General features: G+C 44.1%; 1 protein-coding gene across 3 annotated transcripts in view; it reads right to left on the bottom strand.

Annotated features, from left to right (window-relative positions):
- TENM2 (teneurin transmembrane protein 2) overlaps window positions 1–17,159 on the bottom strand; it is a 1,175,656-nt gene that overhangs the window by 877,664 nt on the left and 280,833 nt on the right. For all 3 annotated transcript variants that reach the window (XM_064480080.1, XM_031437753.2, XM_064480081.1), the window contains exon 3: window positions 15,542–15,841. In XM_064480080.1, the coding sequence (XP_064336150.1) occupies window positions 15,542–15,767 (226 nt within the window). In that variant the 5' untranslated portion in view covers window positions 15,768–15,841. The remainder of the gene's footprint in view (window positions 1–15,541; window positions 15,842–17,159) is intronic.

The raw sequence follows: 17,159 nt of genomic DNA, 5'->3' as shown, positions 1-17,159 counted from the left end.
AACTTAGCAAATCCAGGACAAGGAGTGGGCTTACTACCTTCAAGGGTGAATGAACTCAGAGACTCCAAACGTCCATCACACACCTGGACCCCGTCTAGGTCTCCAGACCCCGTTTCCTTTAAGGGATCTGGATGACTCTCCCCACCTTAGGAACTATTTCCCCCAGAGAACGCTTAGGGACTGCCCTATCACGTAAATGGTATTATACTGCTCTTCGGCTGGAAATCCTCCAATTAATTCCCACTGTCCACTGAGCCTTACTTACCTCTGATGTCTGTATCTCAGTTTTTCTATGTGTCAAATGAGGGAGATACTGAATTGACGGTGTGTGGAAGACCTCTTCGCACTTTATACTCAACCAAAAATACTGTCATTGCAAAAAAAAAAAAAGAAGACCCAACAAAACACTATGAAACAAGATACCCTCTGTTTGTTTCATCCTTGACGCAGTCCCTTTATAAAATGTGCTGAACCCCTGCCTTAGAAAGCTGAATCCTTCTAATTCTGTTAAAAGACTGAAAGTAAGTAGCTTACAGTATTAAGCTACTACATAATTTAACATCCTATGACTAACCATTCTTCTGAGATGCAAACCAAGGTTGAACAAAAGCAAGCTGTTCACAAAGATACTAATTCTACCTTTTTTTTTTAAACTGAAGCATAGTTAATTTACAATGTTGCATTAATTTCTGGTGTACAGCATAGTGATTCAGTTATACATATATATTCTTCTTCATTACTGGCTATTACAAGGTATTGAACAGAGTTCCCTGTGCTGTACAGTAGGACCCTGTTGTTTACCTATTTTATATATAGTAGTTTGTATCTGCTAATCCCAAACTCGCAATTTATCCCTCCACCTCCCCCTTCTCCCTTGGTAACCATATTTGTTCCCTATGTCTGTAAGTCTGTTTCTGTTTTGTAAATAAGTTCATTTGTGCCCTAATTCTATCTTTTATGATACTGCAATCAAGCCATTTGAGTTTCCTGAAAAGGGTTAATAAAAGGAACTTGTAGACGTGTTCCAAGATCCGCAGCTGAAATTACCGCATGTGTTATTGTTAATGGTTTTTGTTAGCCATCCAGTAAGTAAGCAGGGCATGTGCTTAGAGGATCTAGAAAAGAAACACAAGGCGTGTTGGATTTTACTCAGTGTTTGGCTAAAAATACACCATGACGTGTGGTGCCCAGGCATGTCCTAGAAAGCCCTTGTGGAACGAGGGGCGGCCAAGAGGCAGTTCTGGCTTGGTTGGCAAGAAGATCATGTACTCATGCCTATGAAAGTGGGGGGTCTGGCAAAGCCAGCCCTAAATGAAAAAAAAAAAAAATATGCCTTCTGATGTTCTTTCCCAGTCTACTGTGGCCAAACTGAAACCACACAGGGGAAAAGCTGCCCCGTGGGGAGGCGGAAAGGGGAGTTGGGGGCGGGAGCAGAGCTGGGGGACCGGAAGTGATCCCTCCAGATCCCTCTGTGTGATGGGAATACCTCGTTCAACAAATATTTCTCAAATGACCCTGTGCGTGGCACTGTGGCAGATACTAAAGGGAACGGAAAAATGAATAAAGCATTGTCTTCATCCTCAAGGAACTTATAGGGTAAGTTTACCACTTGCTAGTCTGTATTTACTGAGATGTGATATAATGGCTTCTAAGAGGAAAAAGCAATGTCAGGTTTGCTAGGCGTGTAGTCAAAAATCTCACCTGGACTACAAACTACAACAACAAAGAAGAATCAACCAGAGGACTCTATATTTTTACAACTTTTATGTAAACGTAAAACTATTCCAAAATTAAAAGGTTATTAAATTTTTTTTTTAAAAACCAACCAACCAAATAAGCAGAAAACAATCACCATGTTTCTTATATAAAACAAAATAAAAAACAAATCACAAACCTTCTAAAATTTACTAAGTACCAAGTCACATCTTTAACACAAGCTTGGCATCTTTTTTTTTTTTTTTTTTTTTTTTTTAAATCAACCATTTCCCAACTAAGAGGCAGCTCCCTCTTCCCTATAGATAGTCCTCTTTTGGTCTATACACAGTAATTCTTCAAATAATTTAGCTGCCAAAAGCCTTAACCCACTTTGCTCTGAAAGCAGGGGTGGAGAAAAATTCTCGTGAACAAGCACATTATTTGGGAAGCGATTCAAAGGAGCAGGAGCCAAGGACAGGGTGAGAAACAGGACCAGAGGCAGCGCCGATACAGGAATGCATTACAGAGCTGGCCACTGCTGTGGGTGTTGAGTGATGATAGAGCTGGAACCTTCCAAGGCTGGGCTTCTTGGATGAAAGGGAAGGCATTTATCGTGAGCCTCCTATCCACTGGCTTCTGAACTTATCAGTCAAGGGAGCCCCACAGATGCTCACTGCGGACTTCATTACATTGCACTGTCCTCATCCTTAAGGGTGTTCAGTGCTTTATCATCAGAGAGTTCCAGGGCAGGAAATGAAGCCGGCAGGTATGCAAAGCCTACTTAAACTGCACCACAAGTGGCCATTACAGCAACATTTAAAATCTGAGAATTTTTATAAAAATAAAATCCAGATTTCTCATTTTTTTTTTTGAAAAGTTGGAAAACTTAGCAACACTAGACCTGAATTCCCAAAGCTACCAAATCGCCAGAGCTGAGAGGCACAGCGTGGACATATATAATCCAGATCAGGACAGTGTCCACCAGGACACATGGGTAAAAACCCAGCCTGCGTCATCCCTCGATCTTACCTTCCCTGGGAGTGTTGGGGCTTTTGCCCTCGCTTGAGCTATTCTCAGGCTTAATAAATATTCATACTGAAAAGCAGGTAAGAACTGACTAGTAACACTATCTTTCCTCACTGGCTTCCCCTTTCAACACACATGTAACTGGACTGCCTTTCTTCTGAGGGTAGGTTTCAACTCATCACGACTGCTTTGACGTTGAAGATGGGGGATCTGTTGACATAATTAGTTGTGTGCGTGCTACAGTCCAAGCAAGGTGCTCAAATTACATTCTCTTAAACATTAAAAGTGAGGATTTAAGGTGAGACGCAGGAATGTTGGAAGAATCAGTCCACTTGCTTCTTTTGACCCAGAACAAAGTGGACACTGGCACCGTAGACCTGTGATAACTAATGCAGAGCCAAAAGGTCGGTCATTCCTGGTTCGGTTTGGTAACCAGTGTTGTAATACACTCCCAGCTACATGGCATTTATTAACCAAAACCCTGTAAGAATTCAGAGGCTCTAATAAAAGTAGAATTATGTCAGTATCTTGTAGTAGCCTATGATGAAAAAGAATATGAAAATGAATCTATGTATGTATATGTATGACTGAACCATCATGCTGTACACCAGAAACTGACACAACACTGTAAACTGACTACACTTCAACTTAAAACAAAAACAAAAAAAAACTAGAGTTATGGGCTTCTGAGTGAAAAGGGAGACTTCAAGTCACGATGCTAAGCATAAGACCCTGTAAGCTTGAAATGTTATCAGATACCAAAGGAATTATTATTTTCTGCAGAGCATGTCCTGTTACACTCAACCCTTTGAGATGTTTCATTTATATAAAAGTACAGTTTTAAAAATCCTCATGCCTAGGTCTGACTCTGCACCCCTCCCCGCCGCCAGAGATTCTGCTTTAATTGGCTTGGGCGCAGGGTTTGTTTCAAAACTCCCCAAAAGAGTTTAATGAGTCGCCACTGGTCCAGCGATGGAAATGGCATGAGGTGGTGGCCTCCCTTGTGGTCCTGTCACTGCTCGGCTAGGACAACTCAGCGCTTTGCTGTAGCCTCCCTGCTGTTCTGTCTCTGGGTTTGCGAAGCAGAAAGTGTTAACTGGGTCACCTCCAGGCTGGGCTTTTGCCACAAATACAAATGGGGGTCAGAGTGTGAGCATTAACTGAATTGTCACTGGGAACTAAGGAACATTTGAACCCGAGGTAGGGACCTTTTTAAAGTTGATGGCGTCACCTGAATTTGCAGTCATTTTGAGAGGGACCTGTCTGGGCTGTGGATATTTATCTCACAGTTGACAGGATCTTTTTTTTTTTTTTGAGAATATTAATGTAATATTCCTCTCTTCTATCAATGTTCCAGCTGCAGCAGACAGATCCACAGAAACAAATTTAATCCACTGGAATTACTCTCGAAATAAATTCAACATTTTGGTTCAAAGGACTGCAAATAAATTGAGTGCCTGAATTCCCCATGTGTGGAGCAGACCTGAACGGAACAAGGATGAACTGAGAAGCACCCGTGATACAGTCAAGGTGGCAACGGACATGGGGGAATTTAAAAGGAAGCGTTTCGAACTATTTTTAAAATAAAATGCATCCCTCTGGGAAAGCAACTGCCCAGTGCCTACTATTCATAAATCAGGGTGAACAAAAGACAAGCTTCACATTTTGTGGTTCTGGCCAAAGAAAAAGACCTGGAAGAGGTTGGAGAATAAGAGGTTTAGCTGAGAATACAACAGAGCCCATTTGACTTTACTCTGTGGCTTTTTTTTTTTTTTTAATTCCCAAAAAAGATCTTTCTATCTTGGAGAAAATGTATTAAACCTAATTCTCATAGTAACTTTGGTAAAATATTCCAAATATTATAAAAGGCTGTTGGACATGATTAAATAAGTCCATGTCGCACTTATTTTTAATATCTCTGCGCACACTCCGTGTTTGCTCGGATGGCTCCCAGCAGAGATTTATTACCGAAGTCGATCTGACTTGAGGTTGAGAGGAAAGGGAAGCCGTCAGCGCGGGAGGAATATTGAGTGACTCGGTGGTACGATGGAGTCTGGCTGCAGTGGAAAGAGAAGGCTTGTGAGATCCGCCAATTAAGGTGCTCAAGAAATGAAACTGAATTTGAGTTGGGTAGACACCAGGCCCCTCCTCTTCATATGTCCCCAAGGATGCTTCTGGAATTGTCAGAGATGAAAATTAAATGATAAACCTAAAACATGACACTGAAAATGTAATGTTCCCCTTTGACAATACCAGCACGATGGTTCCTCAATGGGTGGGAGGGCAGCCCTGCTGGACCTGGACTGGAAGCCTTGGTGAGACAGACTAAGGCGATTCCTCCATCTCTCACAGTACCATATTTTGAAAGCTGCCGGTCAGAACTGCATCCTGTCACCAATCACACTGTACCAAAGGCTTCCTACAGATATGACATAGTATGTCCCTCCAGAGACAGGACTGTGGTATGGGACACCGGCCTAGAAAAGCCCAGAGTATTACGGGATCGCCAATTCTCAGAAAAGGCAAATGGTAGTGAAATTCCACCTGCGCGTGCCAAGGTGTGTGCAGAAAACCCTCACAGGCTGACATCTCACCATGTGAGATTTGCTACTGACATGCCGGACAGATCCACAGCCCGCATTTCTAAGTGGAGTCCTTTTCTGAAGTCGTGCTTTCGATCCTTCTCATGAGAACAGGAAACGAGCCACTAGTAATAAACAAATTCTCTGGTCGTTGCATCCATGAGTCAGAGCAGAAGACTGCAAAGCACTTCATTTCCCTCCCTATTCACAGGAGTCATGCAGCCCACGGGATGGGGATATGGAGTCACTCATCACGAGGAACCACACCACCCAGACCCACGGAGGGCCACCGGAATTCAGAGGGCAGCCTTCTCCCCGGAGGCGGTCTGGAGGTTAGCCCAGCCTCGGGGGCTGAGAGGTTCTACAAGGAAGGAAGGGGCAGCGGAAGGCTCCTGCTGTTTTTGCAGTGGCAACAGGGACCTGGCATGTAAAATAATCCACCGAAGAGGAGGACTAGTGCTAAGACAAAAGGCAGTGACGGGGCCGGTGGCAAACATGAATGTGAGACAACTGGCTGCAGGCACGCTATTCAAATGTCTAACACAATCTGCAGACCGAACAGAATGTGTCTGGGCACCGAGCATGGCCCGTGTGCACGGACTTCATAACCTCAGATACTCAGGGGACAAAAAAGAAACCACCTCTCTGAGTAGTGGGCTGGGAAATAAAACCAGTGTGGTTTTACTTCTTTACACCTGGAATGGAGGCTCAGTTCAGAAGGACTGGGCAGAGCATCTGAAGGAAAGTCCGTTTTTTTCCTTCGCAGGAGCTTCTTCCCCGTCCTGTCCGTTCCCGTGTGAGCCCCTTATTTCGGCTGCTTGTATATTTTTCCTGGCTGATCACACCAAGTCCCATGAAATTATTAGCTGTCATCTCCTAAGTCTCTATCCGGCCCAAGCGTCTCCGCAGAGTTTCAGAGCTGCACACTCAGCTGCCTGCTAGACGTTCTACACGTGCATGGCCTCAGGGCTCCTCAGACTCAAACAGTCGGCAGTTGCACACGCTGGCTCAGCCCAGCAACCAACCTGTCCTCTGCTTCAAGCCCCGGTGATGAGCACTAACATTTAGTCAGTTGTCATCAGCAGAAACTCCAGCAGTGTCCTTGTGAGACAGGAAGGGGGCAGGGCACAGCCATTCAAGGAATGCTACAGCAATTAACATCAAAATGGTGAAAGATTCAACCCCCAGTAGCCTTGAGGCTCAAGATGGTGAGAGATTTAGCTTCTAGTAGACCTTGAGCTTCATTATACCCTCATTGTAATATGTTAGCACGGTAAACAACATGCCCACAGGCACCATGGCAGTCCCAGGGCTAGGCACAAAAGGTCAAAGAGTGGGAAATGGCCAACTTCCTGGGAATCCCAGCCCCTCCCCCAGGCTTCTTAGACTGGTCCTTCCACTTATTAGCATTTGAAGCCACTGAGCCCATAAAAACTGGCAACAGGGTGCCTCATGGCCACCGCCCCCGTCTCTCCTTCTTCAGAGACGGCCCTCACTCTGTCTATGGAATGTGTACCTACTTTTAATCTGAGCACCCAACCTCCACCTCATGGCCTTTCTCTTGCCTTTCAATGTACCTCTCTGAATAAATCTACATTTACTCAACTTTGGCTCACTCTTGAATTCTTTCCCACGCAAAGCCAAGGACTCACACTTGGCGGGGCACATCCCAGGGGCTCAACCGAAGCCTGGGACATGGCCCTCCTCACGCCCCACATATGTTTTCCTGCATCACTTGCTGCTTCTTTTCTCCCTGCCCTTGCTTTTGTCGGTTGCCAGAAAGGACTGATACCATATTCTAAACGTCCTCTGCTTTGCTGGTCAAATTACCAACCACAGGAGTAAGATACACACTCATGCATGTGTGCTCACGGGTGCACACACACACACACACAGCTCTCACATCTGTTATGAGTCCTGATTTATTTAGCCAACAATAGAAGATGAACAATGTACTGCGGTCACACAGAAGAGCAACAGATGAAATGCAACTCTTCTCCTGTATTTTCTTCGCCCCGGATCCTGTAAGATGCTCTGTTACTGGCACTACTCTTTGCACAGGCTGGCATAACAACGGTGAGAAAAACACCCAAATATGTATTACACGGCAGTTTGATATTCGGACTCGTGTGGCCATTCCAGGGGGACTTGAACTAACAATCTATGCACTTCCGTTTAAGGGCTTATTTACAAGCATTGACTTTCCCTGGCTCTTTAAGTAATCTGGGCATTGGAAAAGCAGTATTCTCTTCGCAGGCGAAGAAAGGAGGCAATGTCAGAGAGACGGAGAACCGTGCCTGCTTTGTTTATAGGGTCCTAAAAAGTCAACAGTCTTTGTTTCTCAACAGCATTTCTTCAATCATCTCCACTGTCCCACTTCAGGCTACAAGGCTCCCCTACCCTAAGTGAAATCCAGCCTCCTACCCCACCGTGCTGACCGTCTTGTCTCCCCATAACGTACTTCACACACTGAAGCAAGCCATCATTTCTCTGGAAGGCCTTCAGGAGCCAGTTTTTCCCTCCTGCTCCAGCTCATCTGTGCCCACACCACATCCAGCTAACCTGAGCTTCTTTTAGATCCGTGGAACAACCCAATGTTGCCACCTCTGGGCCTTTGCATATGTTCTGTCTTTGGCCTGAACGCTCTTTCTTGCCTCTTTGGTCCCCCGACTCCTCTTCACCCTTCAAGAGTATGAAAGGGTGTCACAATTTCTGATATTCCTGATGCACACTTCAGGGTCGGACACCTCTCCAAAGCCATCCAAGAATTTCCCTTTCGCAACATTTATCAGACTAAACCTAGTTACACGTCTATTATATTTTTCCCCTTTAGGACTGCCTAGTTTTGCGAGGTTAGTGACCACGTTTGCCTTAGAGTCCCATAGCTTAACACAGTTGCTTCGTGGGCACTCCCAAATATTTCTGAATTAATGTGAGTAAGAGGCAAAAATAATGCAGTGTTTTAGAAACTCAAGACTATCCCTGATACAAAAAAAAAAAGAAAGAAAGAAAGAAAAAGAAAAGCCAGGGGAAAGACTAGGGGAAAAAGGCAATTTAAATGGCGAAGCAGTTGGACAATGTTGAAATCCTGGAAGCTTCCCATGGGACGAGAAACTTGGAAATAAAATAAATTAAGAAGGTTGATGGTCAGGATGCAAGAAAAAGAGACAGTCTTGGAAGACTCTACCTAAAGGCAAGAGTTGTGATGCAATTCCCCAGAACTGGGGAACAAAAAATGAAAACAGATTTTGAGGAAAAGACAATGAAGTCTGTTTCCTGATTATCTAAGAAACACTATTCAAGGGCAGTTGGGAAAGTAGAGATGGAACTTGGAAAGACCATATGTGTGTTAGACTCAAGCATCACTAGTATGAGGGGTATGTACTATCAGACCAATCAATACTCCTTACCTCCTCCTTAAATCAGAACATTTATTTTCTATATGGTATTCATTCCATCATGTTTAGGAAATTCTCACCATAAGATACCTCTTCCAGGTACCAGGTTGTTTAAGTCCAAGCATGGCCAACTGCGGTCAGAGTGACAGAGGCATCGCCTCGTGTCTGAATCCCATATGAATCTTTCTTAGGAACATAGTGCTGATAATAGCTCCCCTACCCCCAAAAAAAAGACTTTCCAAGGGAAGAGACTGCAAAAGTGGGATTATCAACAGACCTCTTCAAACAGATCTCTCTCTCGAGAGTAAAGCCAAGTAAGGAGAATGAGAAATAAGAGATGATAAGTGTGAGGCCAGATGTATTGCTTGATTCTCCAATAAGACAAAGCATCAGATTTTTGCATGAGCTAATTTCAGTTGGGATATTATCTTACTTTCACTTGTAATTCAGAGTCTTGAGAAAGAGAAACAGTGTGCACCGAAATTATACAAACAAGACTCTTCTCATAGAGGCACCACAGACGGAAAACAAAGAGGGGAGGTCTCAGGTGAAGTGGAGAATTACCATGGAAAAAGAACAGGGAAAGGAAGACAATTCGAAGACAGATCCAAAGTTGAACGCAGAATTGACAACAGATAATTACTTACAGAGTAACAATTGGGTAACATGAAGACTGCAATCCTAGAAGGGCAGTGTATACCAACAGTGAAAATCTCGGTAAGCCTGTCTCTCTAAGTGATAATGACTCTAAATTATTACATGGAGAGCAATACGATGGATTCATTTTCACCCAGAGTGTATATGCATAAAGTCTCCTCCTAATTAAACCCATTCCTAAGATTTACAGGTCACTTATATGCCACAAAATGCACAACTTTTAAAAACTTGTATCTAGTGGCACTACCTTAGAGCATTTTTCCAATCTTTTTATTTTTTTTTAAACTTGCAGAATCGTCTGCCTGGCAACTCTCTTACAGTGTGTTGGCATCAGCTGACAGTTGTTAGATGGTATCTTTCATTCCTTTCTAAAAATACGGAAGTAATGTGTGAGTTGTATTCATCTCTGGGAGCAAAAGGTATGGTGCGTAGGGAGTCGAACACACGCTATCAACAGCTGGAAGAGACATTCTGGGCATGAAGATGTCAGAATTTTTGCAAGTCACGGGAAACGAATCCAAGCGCGGTGGGCAGATTTCTGTGGCACACGATACGATGCGGACTGCAGAGATGCTGGTCTCCACTTTTGCTGGCAACAGGATTAAAATGACGATAATTATGACCGCCAGCATTTATTCAGCACTTATTACAACAAAGACAACACCCACAGCATGACATATGCATAGTCATAAGAAAGGATCCCAGTAAGTATACTGGCGGGAATATTTACAGGAGGAAAAAGTAAGACAGAGTCTACGTTCTAGATTCTGATCACGGGCACACTGACCAAACCCATCAATACTACAGAACAGCTGCAGCTGAACTCTGGGTCTGCATTATTAACTGCTCCCCCATATGCCTTTCAGAAGAAGCAACAAGGATTCCAGTTAGCCAGCAACAAGATAAGGGAGCATCTTGTATTAAAGGCTGTAGATTTATTTTTCAATTTTTTTTTTAAAGCAACAGCACAAAGACTAAGAAGCAAAACATTACTCTCAGCTGAGGGAGGAAAAGGAGTCCTGCCAAGAGGTAGAAGAATAGAACTGAAAGCAATCTTCTCAAGGTGTTTTTCAGCCTCCCAAATACTGACGAACCAAACTCTTGAACTTTCCCCGTACAAGGTTTTCTTTGCAGGTTAAATTAGAAGGCTGGGGTTTTCAAAATAGAACCTAATTCTTGCTTTGGGTACAGTGGGAAAATAAGTATTTTAAGACAATAGTTAAAAAAAAAGAGAGAGAGAAATGCTCACAGGTTTCCAAAGTCCTTTCACAATTATTATATACATTAACTGAATCAATACAGGGAATATTTCACCTTACTGGAAGTCTGTGAGTTTTCAGCTCATTAGCACAGGTTACGTTTATGCTAGGCTGAATTACACAGAGCCAACAAAGTATTGTCCAAAATATCTTAAATATCACAGAAGTGAAAATTAGTCTATGAAACACCAAAATCAAACCTAGCCCCAAATGCATACATGTGCATGTTTAGGTATTTTTAAGTGCATCGGCGGGTTAGTGTGAGTTATTCCTGTGCTAGGTCTGATACAAGCATGCTTTCAAAAATCCAAACCTCCCCCAATTCTTTCCTCAACCTTGACCCAAACAGACAGCCTGAGGGACAGAGAAAGGATGCAATCTTGGCCCCTTTTCAAGAGACTTGTACCACTAACTGGAAAGAAGGCTTTTTGAGGTGTGAGTAGCCTGGTTGAACTGTCTGACCCACTGGGCCTTGGCTGACCCAGAAACCAGTCCGTTCTGCTTAGCTGAGCAACATCATTTGGAGAGCCACCCCATTCTTGGTTAGGGTTCCAGGTTGAGAGGTTGTGTAAAAAGGTCATGATTATAGGGGAGGACAGAGAATCAGTGCAGACAGCCTGGCACCAATGCTGACCCTAGGAGCTTCTTCCTGCAGTGCTGGGTGGTGGAGAAGCATTGGAGGAAGGAAGGCTTCCAGGAGTTTGGGACAGTTGTGGACTCGAAGGGGAACAGGTGAGGACAGGAGTATAGACCAGCGGCGCTGGTGGAAGTGGTCATGGTACATTCAGTCAGTCCTATGCCAAGAAGGGTTTCAAGGTGTTGATACTTAAAAGGTTTATCTATTGAACTTCACAGCCGCTGACGCTTAAGGTCTGGTTCTTGTTGGTTTCCTTATTTATTTGAGAAGTGAGCAAGCACAGTGATTTAAAACAGAGCTCTTGAATCCATCTCCTTGGCCTTGAAATCTGTCTCCACTTCTTCCCTACACCTGTGACCCTGGATGATTTATGTAGTCTCCTCAGGCCTCAGTTTCCAAATCCATAAAAAATAGACTAATATTAGTACCCAGTTTACAATGTTGCTGTGAATGTTAACTGAGTTACTACAAGTCAAATGCTCAGAGTGTCACCTGATGGGTAGGGAGTCTCAATAAATGTTAGGCATGATTCTTTTATTACTATCTTTGCTGTTTCTAATACACCTGAAGACTATGTAACAGTTCTGGCAAAACACAGAATGAGACCAGAGTCACAGGCACATCCATATGCAAAAGCAGAGTTCAAATCTATCTTTCAGCTCCGAAGCCACGAGGGAATGTCTTGTATATCACACTGCGCTACACCCCAACTTCAGGGTCCGAGAGAACAAGCTGATACAACCTGCCTGGGAACTCGGCTGACCTGCATTATTCAAAGGGGCATCGACTGCACAGATGAGACTGGGACTGGGTCTGGCCAGGGATCAGATCGCTGGTCACTTCTGTCAGGTGCATTAGCTCTCAGGCCACCAGGATGCTATTCAGTGCAGGATTAGTCATTTACTAATTACTAATTACTCCTATGGCCACAGACCTCGGGTCAGCAATTTTCTCCCTTCACACCAGGAGGATTTAGCATGGGAAGAGGCCAGACAGGTAATTTGCATGGTCTCTTCTTGGGAGAAGAGACTCACAGTAGAAGGAGACAGAGGAGGACTGTGTGTTGAAAGCAAGCAAAAAAGTTTTAATTTGACAGGAGCTCCCATAGGCCTCTCAGGGGAACACCTGCCGGCACCTGCCGGCCCTCACATTTGCTGCTTGCTGCCGGCCAGCTGGGGAAACGGACAAGGTCTGACCCTGGCCCCAGATCACTTTCACTGCCTGGCAATTCTTTTCCCCTCTGAGCATCTGGAGAGCCATCCAACTGTGTTTGCCAAACTGGCTTGTGCGTGAGAAGCCTGTTTGTTTTATGATCGGTGTCTTGGGTTTTTAAGTAAGAATACCGCGGGAGATGATCCTGCTATGATCCTTGCTCGTGTACCTCTAGGCTAATAAGTACTGAGATGATCCTGCTCTTTGATTTCATGACTCAGAACATAAAATGGGAAATGCATGAAATTTTTTAAAAAAATTATTGTTATTACTGAGTGTAAAATTTGTTTTTAACCCTCTCGGTAGTGGCTCAGTTTCACGTTAAAAGGGCGGCTTGCCAGAGAGTATCTCCTGTTCCTCCTTCTCCTTAAATATGAGCTTATTTACTTCCTGCGGAGTTCAATTTTAGAACCCATCAAAGTAGATCCACTCAGACTGACTACATTTTCATGCATAAATTCATAGCTGTCTTCAGAAGGAATTGCACTTGCATATGCAAATACTTCCAGTGCCTTTTCATTTCTACTTTTGGCCTGCACAGTTTTTAATTCATGCAAACACATTACACAAACAAATATGAGCTCAATAACAACACACGGCATGTGTGAATTGTTAATTGCACGGCTACGCATTCGATGTGGCCAAGCGACTTCCATTAGCATCAATGGGAAGGGACAAGATTAAACAGGAAGAAGAAAGGTATATTTGAAAATAAAATCCCAAGCACTTGGTTTCGTTTTATGTAAATATTAATAAGGGGAAAGGAGACAGACAAATCCACAATTCAACAGTAATCTGGGATCTACAGCTCAGTGCACAACGGTCCAGAAGCCAGGAATTACCTTCAACGAGACTTAGGAAGTAGGGTTCTACATCTCAGCACAGACTCACGAGAAACAAAAATGTATGCAGTAATATCGTAAATGAAATCAAAAACACAGCAGAAAATGAAAGGCTTTCAACCACATTGATTGTGCATCGCTTTTCAGACTATTTGAGTCTTGTATTAGTGATGCTCTTGTAAATAAAAGATAGGTGTCTTCATTTTTCATACTGGAAATTTAAACACTCCTTTATAATTAATTAATCTGTGATTCCTCACAGTATTTTTTTTTTCCAGTTCCCACTACATGCTCTTTTGGGGTCGGGTGAGAACTTAAAGTAAAACACTCGTTGAAGTTACTCACAGATCAAAGACTTTTGATATAGAAGCAGTTTTCAAGCAACCCTCCCCCTATTTGTAATGTGTTTCATTTACATGAAGATAACTCCGAAAATCAGAGTGCAGACTAAGTAAAAATTGTATTCTGCAAGAGTCTACAGTGGCGGCAGAAACACGATTTTAACTGGCTCTCTGCTGACTCTGTGGAATATTCTATTAAATATAAAAGCTGGAGCTAGGTGAAGCTAGGAACATTTGAGAACATGTTTTTTAGAACCACCACGGGATGATAGGATATTTACGTACATATATATGTGGTGTTTTCTGAGAAATAAGGGGGAGAAAAAAAAGCAAAGTAACTTAGGGAAGTGAAGAAACCAGGAATGGAATTCCAAGCTACTACAGACTAAATGTTTGTCACCCTCCAAATAAAATTTATAGGTGGGGCTTTGGGGAGGTTAAGAAGTTGGAAGTGTGGAGCCCTCATGAATGGGTTTAATGTCCTTATAAAAGAGGCTCTGGGGTGGGCGTGGAGGGTATGGTGCGTGCATGCACAAGGTCATGGGTTCAACCCCCAGTACCTCCATTTAAAAAAAATTAAAAAATAAAAAATGCAAGTCACCCCCGAGAGCTCCCTTGCCTTCTTCAGCTACATGAGGACACAGGAAAAGACGGGTCAGGAAGAGAGCTCTCATGAGACACCAGATCTGCTAGGGCCTTGATCTTAGCCATCTCAGCTTCCAGAACTGGGCAAGATGCATTTCTGTGTCTATAAGCCACTGGTTTATGGCATTTTGTTACAGCAGCCTGAAAGGATGAAGCTAACAGATCTCCCGAGGAAGGAAATTAGTTGCAACATTTCCTGACAGGGACATAGAACACGAACTAAAAGAGTCAGGGTTATAAACACATTGTGCCGCAACCCACAGGCAGGGCCTTGACCCTCGGCACTGGCAGAGGGGCCCTTCCTGGTGCCATTCGCTGTATTTCTGTGCGTGCACTTGTCATTCTGCTGCACCGTCATGTGAGTCACACACGTGGCAAAGCCAGAACACAGAGTACAGGATGCGGAGCCAGGGAGTCCACTTAGCCACGGTGCCTCTCAGCACTGTTCCTGGTTTATCTACATGTCCACGTATTTACAGCAACTCATGACAAGTGATAACAAAATCCCTCATGGATATTGAATAGGAAGAGAATGTCAACTGTTAAGTGCTTGGGAAGAAAATATTCTCCTCCCCGAAGAAATCAAAATATGCCAGGATAAGTTTGGGTGAAAGTAGGACGGGGGGAGGATTGTATCAGTGGAATTGAGTAATAATGTGTTCACCTGTGCTCTGACACATTTTTAAAAAATGTGCAAGTCAGAATTACCACCACATTTTTTGGAGGGGGGAGAAATTGTATATCATTACATGGGGTGAGGGAGGGAATACATTTTCATCATCGTACCATTTTTTTCAAGAGAATATAATTGAGAAGCCCAACAGGAGAAGCAGGAGAAATTAGAACTCTTGGAGGTTCGTGTGTGTGCGTCAAAGAGAAGGGTTTAAAAACCACAGGTAAGCCTGCATCCCTCAGGATGGGGGTCCGTGATGCTCTCAGGAATAGCTCTCAGGGAACCAACAGTCTGCTGTCTGTTACGCCTGCAAAACCTACCACACTGGGTCTCCGAAAGCAACCACCAAGTCATGAAAGAATTCAGTGTCCAAGACAAAACAGGCCCTTCTACGATACCCATCGGAGTTCGATACGAGTTGATGAAAAGCTTGTTCTCTTAAACTAAAACTTGAACAGGGAGTTGACGCCGGCACACTTTGTTCCCAGTTTCCACCAACCTCAGCCACCGGCGTACCAAGGGTGCAAAAACGGGAGAGCACTCAGACGAAGTCAGCGGGGTAAGCTCTACCTACCTTGTCTTGGGAACTCATCCGACTCCCGGTGCACGAGGTCTGTGACTCGGTTTCCATAGTGCATCCGGCTGTCGTGGTCATAGGCCTTCAGCGTCTCGCTGGAGCTGTAGGACTTCTGCGTGGGCACGCGGCAGTCCTCGCTGTCCAGGGAGGAGCTCGTGTAGCGACACTCTTTGCCACATCGGCCCCGGGTCAGAGAGCGGTGGCGCCGGTCCTTGACGTCCATGATTTCAGACCTGGTGAAAGGTTGGTGCGTTCAGGAAAGTCAGGCCCGAGTTTGGACACTTGTCACTTTGCCACCTAAAAACATCACGAGGGAAAAAAAAACAAAACAAGGTTGTGATGATAAGAAATGCTGCCTTCAGTTCTGACTCACACAGTGACTCAGATAAAAACACAAAAAGGCGAAGCTGTTCCGCGCTGCGTCGTCTCTTCGGCAAACTCTTAATGTATACTTAAACAATCAGCCTACATAGAAGAACTCGATACAGTAAATTAATTCTCTTGCTGTTTAATTTAATAGATTTGGGGCAAGAAAAGCATTAGCAAAATAACTCATCCTTTGATTTTCTATATGTGCGAAGATGACATGGTAAGTCTGTCACTCTAATGCGAGATCTTACCATGGGAGCGGTTCAAAGCACAAATGATTTTATCCGGCTTTAATTACATTCTCTTTTTGCTAGAGGAGGGCTGGGGAAAAACAAATATGAAAATCAAATAAATAAAAATAAAAGAAAGGTGTAGGAGGCATATATATTTGCTCCTGGCACTTTGTAATTGTACCAAGTGACATTCGACTAACATAAAACTGCCCGGCTGGGTCTGGAGATTAGTAATGCAAGGCATTCTAGACATGCAGACCATCTTCCACTGATTTCTTTCATGAGCCTTCAGCAAACTCTTCATCAGTTTCCCCTTCTTAAGCAGACCTGGTCTTGGACGCATCTGGTCGCTTCTTTTTCCCTAGTCACCTGCCAACAGGAGAGCTTGCTGAAAAGAGGGCTGACTGGCACAATCACAGGACCAACAACCTAAGCCCACCCATACTGCTGGGATGCCCACCACGGAAAGTAAAAATGGGGGAGAGCCCTGGATGCAACAGGTAAGACGGCGGAAAGAAACCTCTCCAACATATGATCTGGCAACCAGGGAACTGCACAGTCTGTTGCTTGCCACCCTGGGCCTGCAAGCACATGCCAAACATCACTCAGAAAACACTAGCCTTCTGCCTAGCAAATATGACCAAAAAGCTTAGATGCCTCCAAGTTCCAAATGACAGGCCCTCACTGATTTCACTGGCCGTGCAACATAGCCTGGCCCATAGGGCCAGGGCCTGCATGGAACGGAAAAAGACAATTTTTAATTAAAATGACAAACACAACCCAGAGCCAGCACACTGGGTTTTCTCCAGGGCACCGCTGCTCACTGCCTCCTTAATATGTCAGGAAATACTTGGGGAGCAGATCTGTACCTCTGAACCCCTCTGCTCTTCTTCGGTTATTTACCATGCTTCAGTGGGATGTTGACATCCACAAAGGACTAGCCTGGAGGTGCAGTAATGTGGACGGCACCTGTCCCAAGACAGCAGAAGCCAAGTTACCCCTTCCCTGTCTCC

The sequence above is a fragment of the Camelus dromedarius genome, chromosome 27 (assembly GCF_036321535.1).
Source record: "Camelus dromedarius isolate mCamDro1 chromosome 27, mCamDro1.pat, whole genome shotgun sequence".
NCBI classification, from domain to species: domain Eukaryota; kingdom Metazoa; phylum Chordata; class Mammalia; order Artiodactyla; family Camelidae; genus Camelus; species Camelus dromedarius.
Note: the sequence above shows the minus strand (reverse complement) of the source record. Positions and strands in the feature narration are given on the sequence as shown.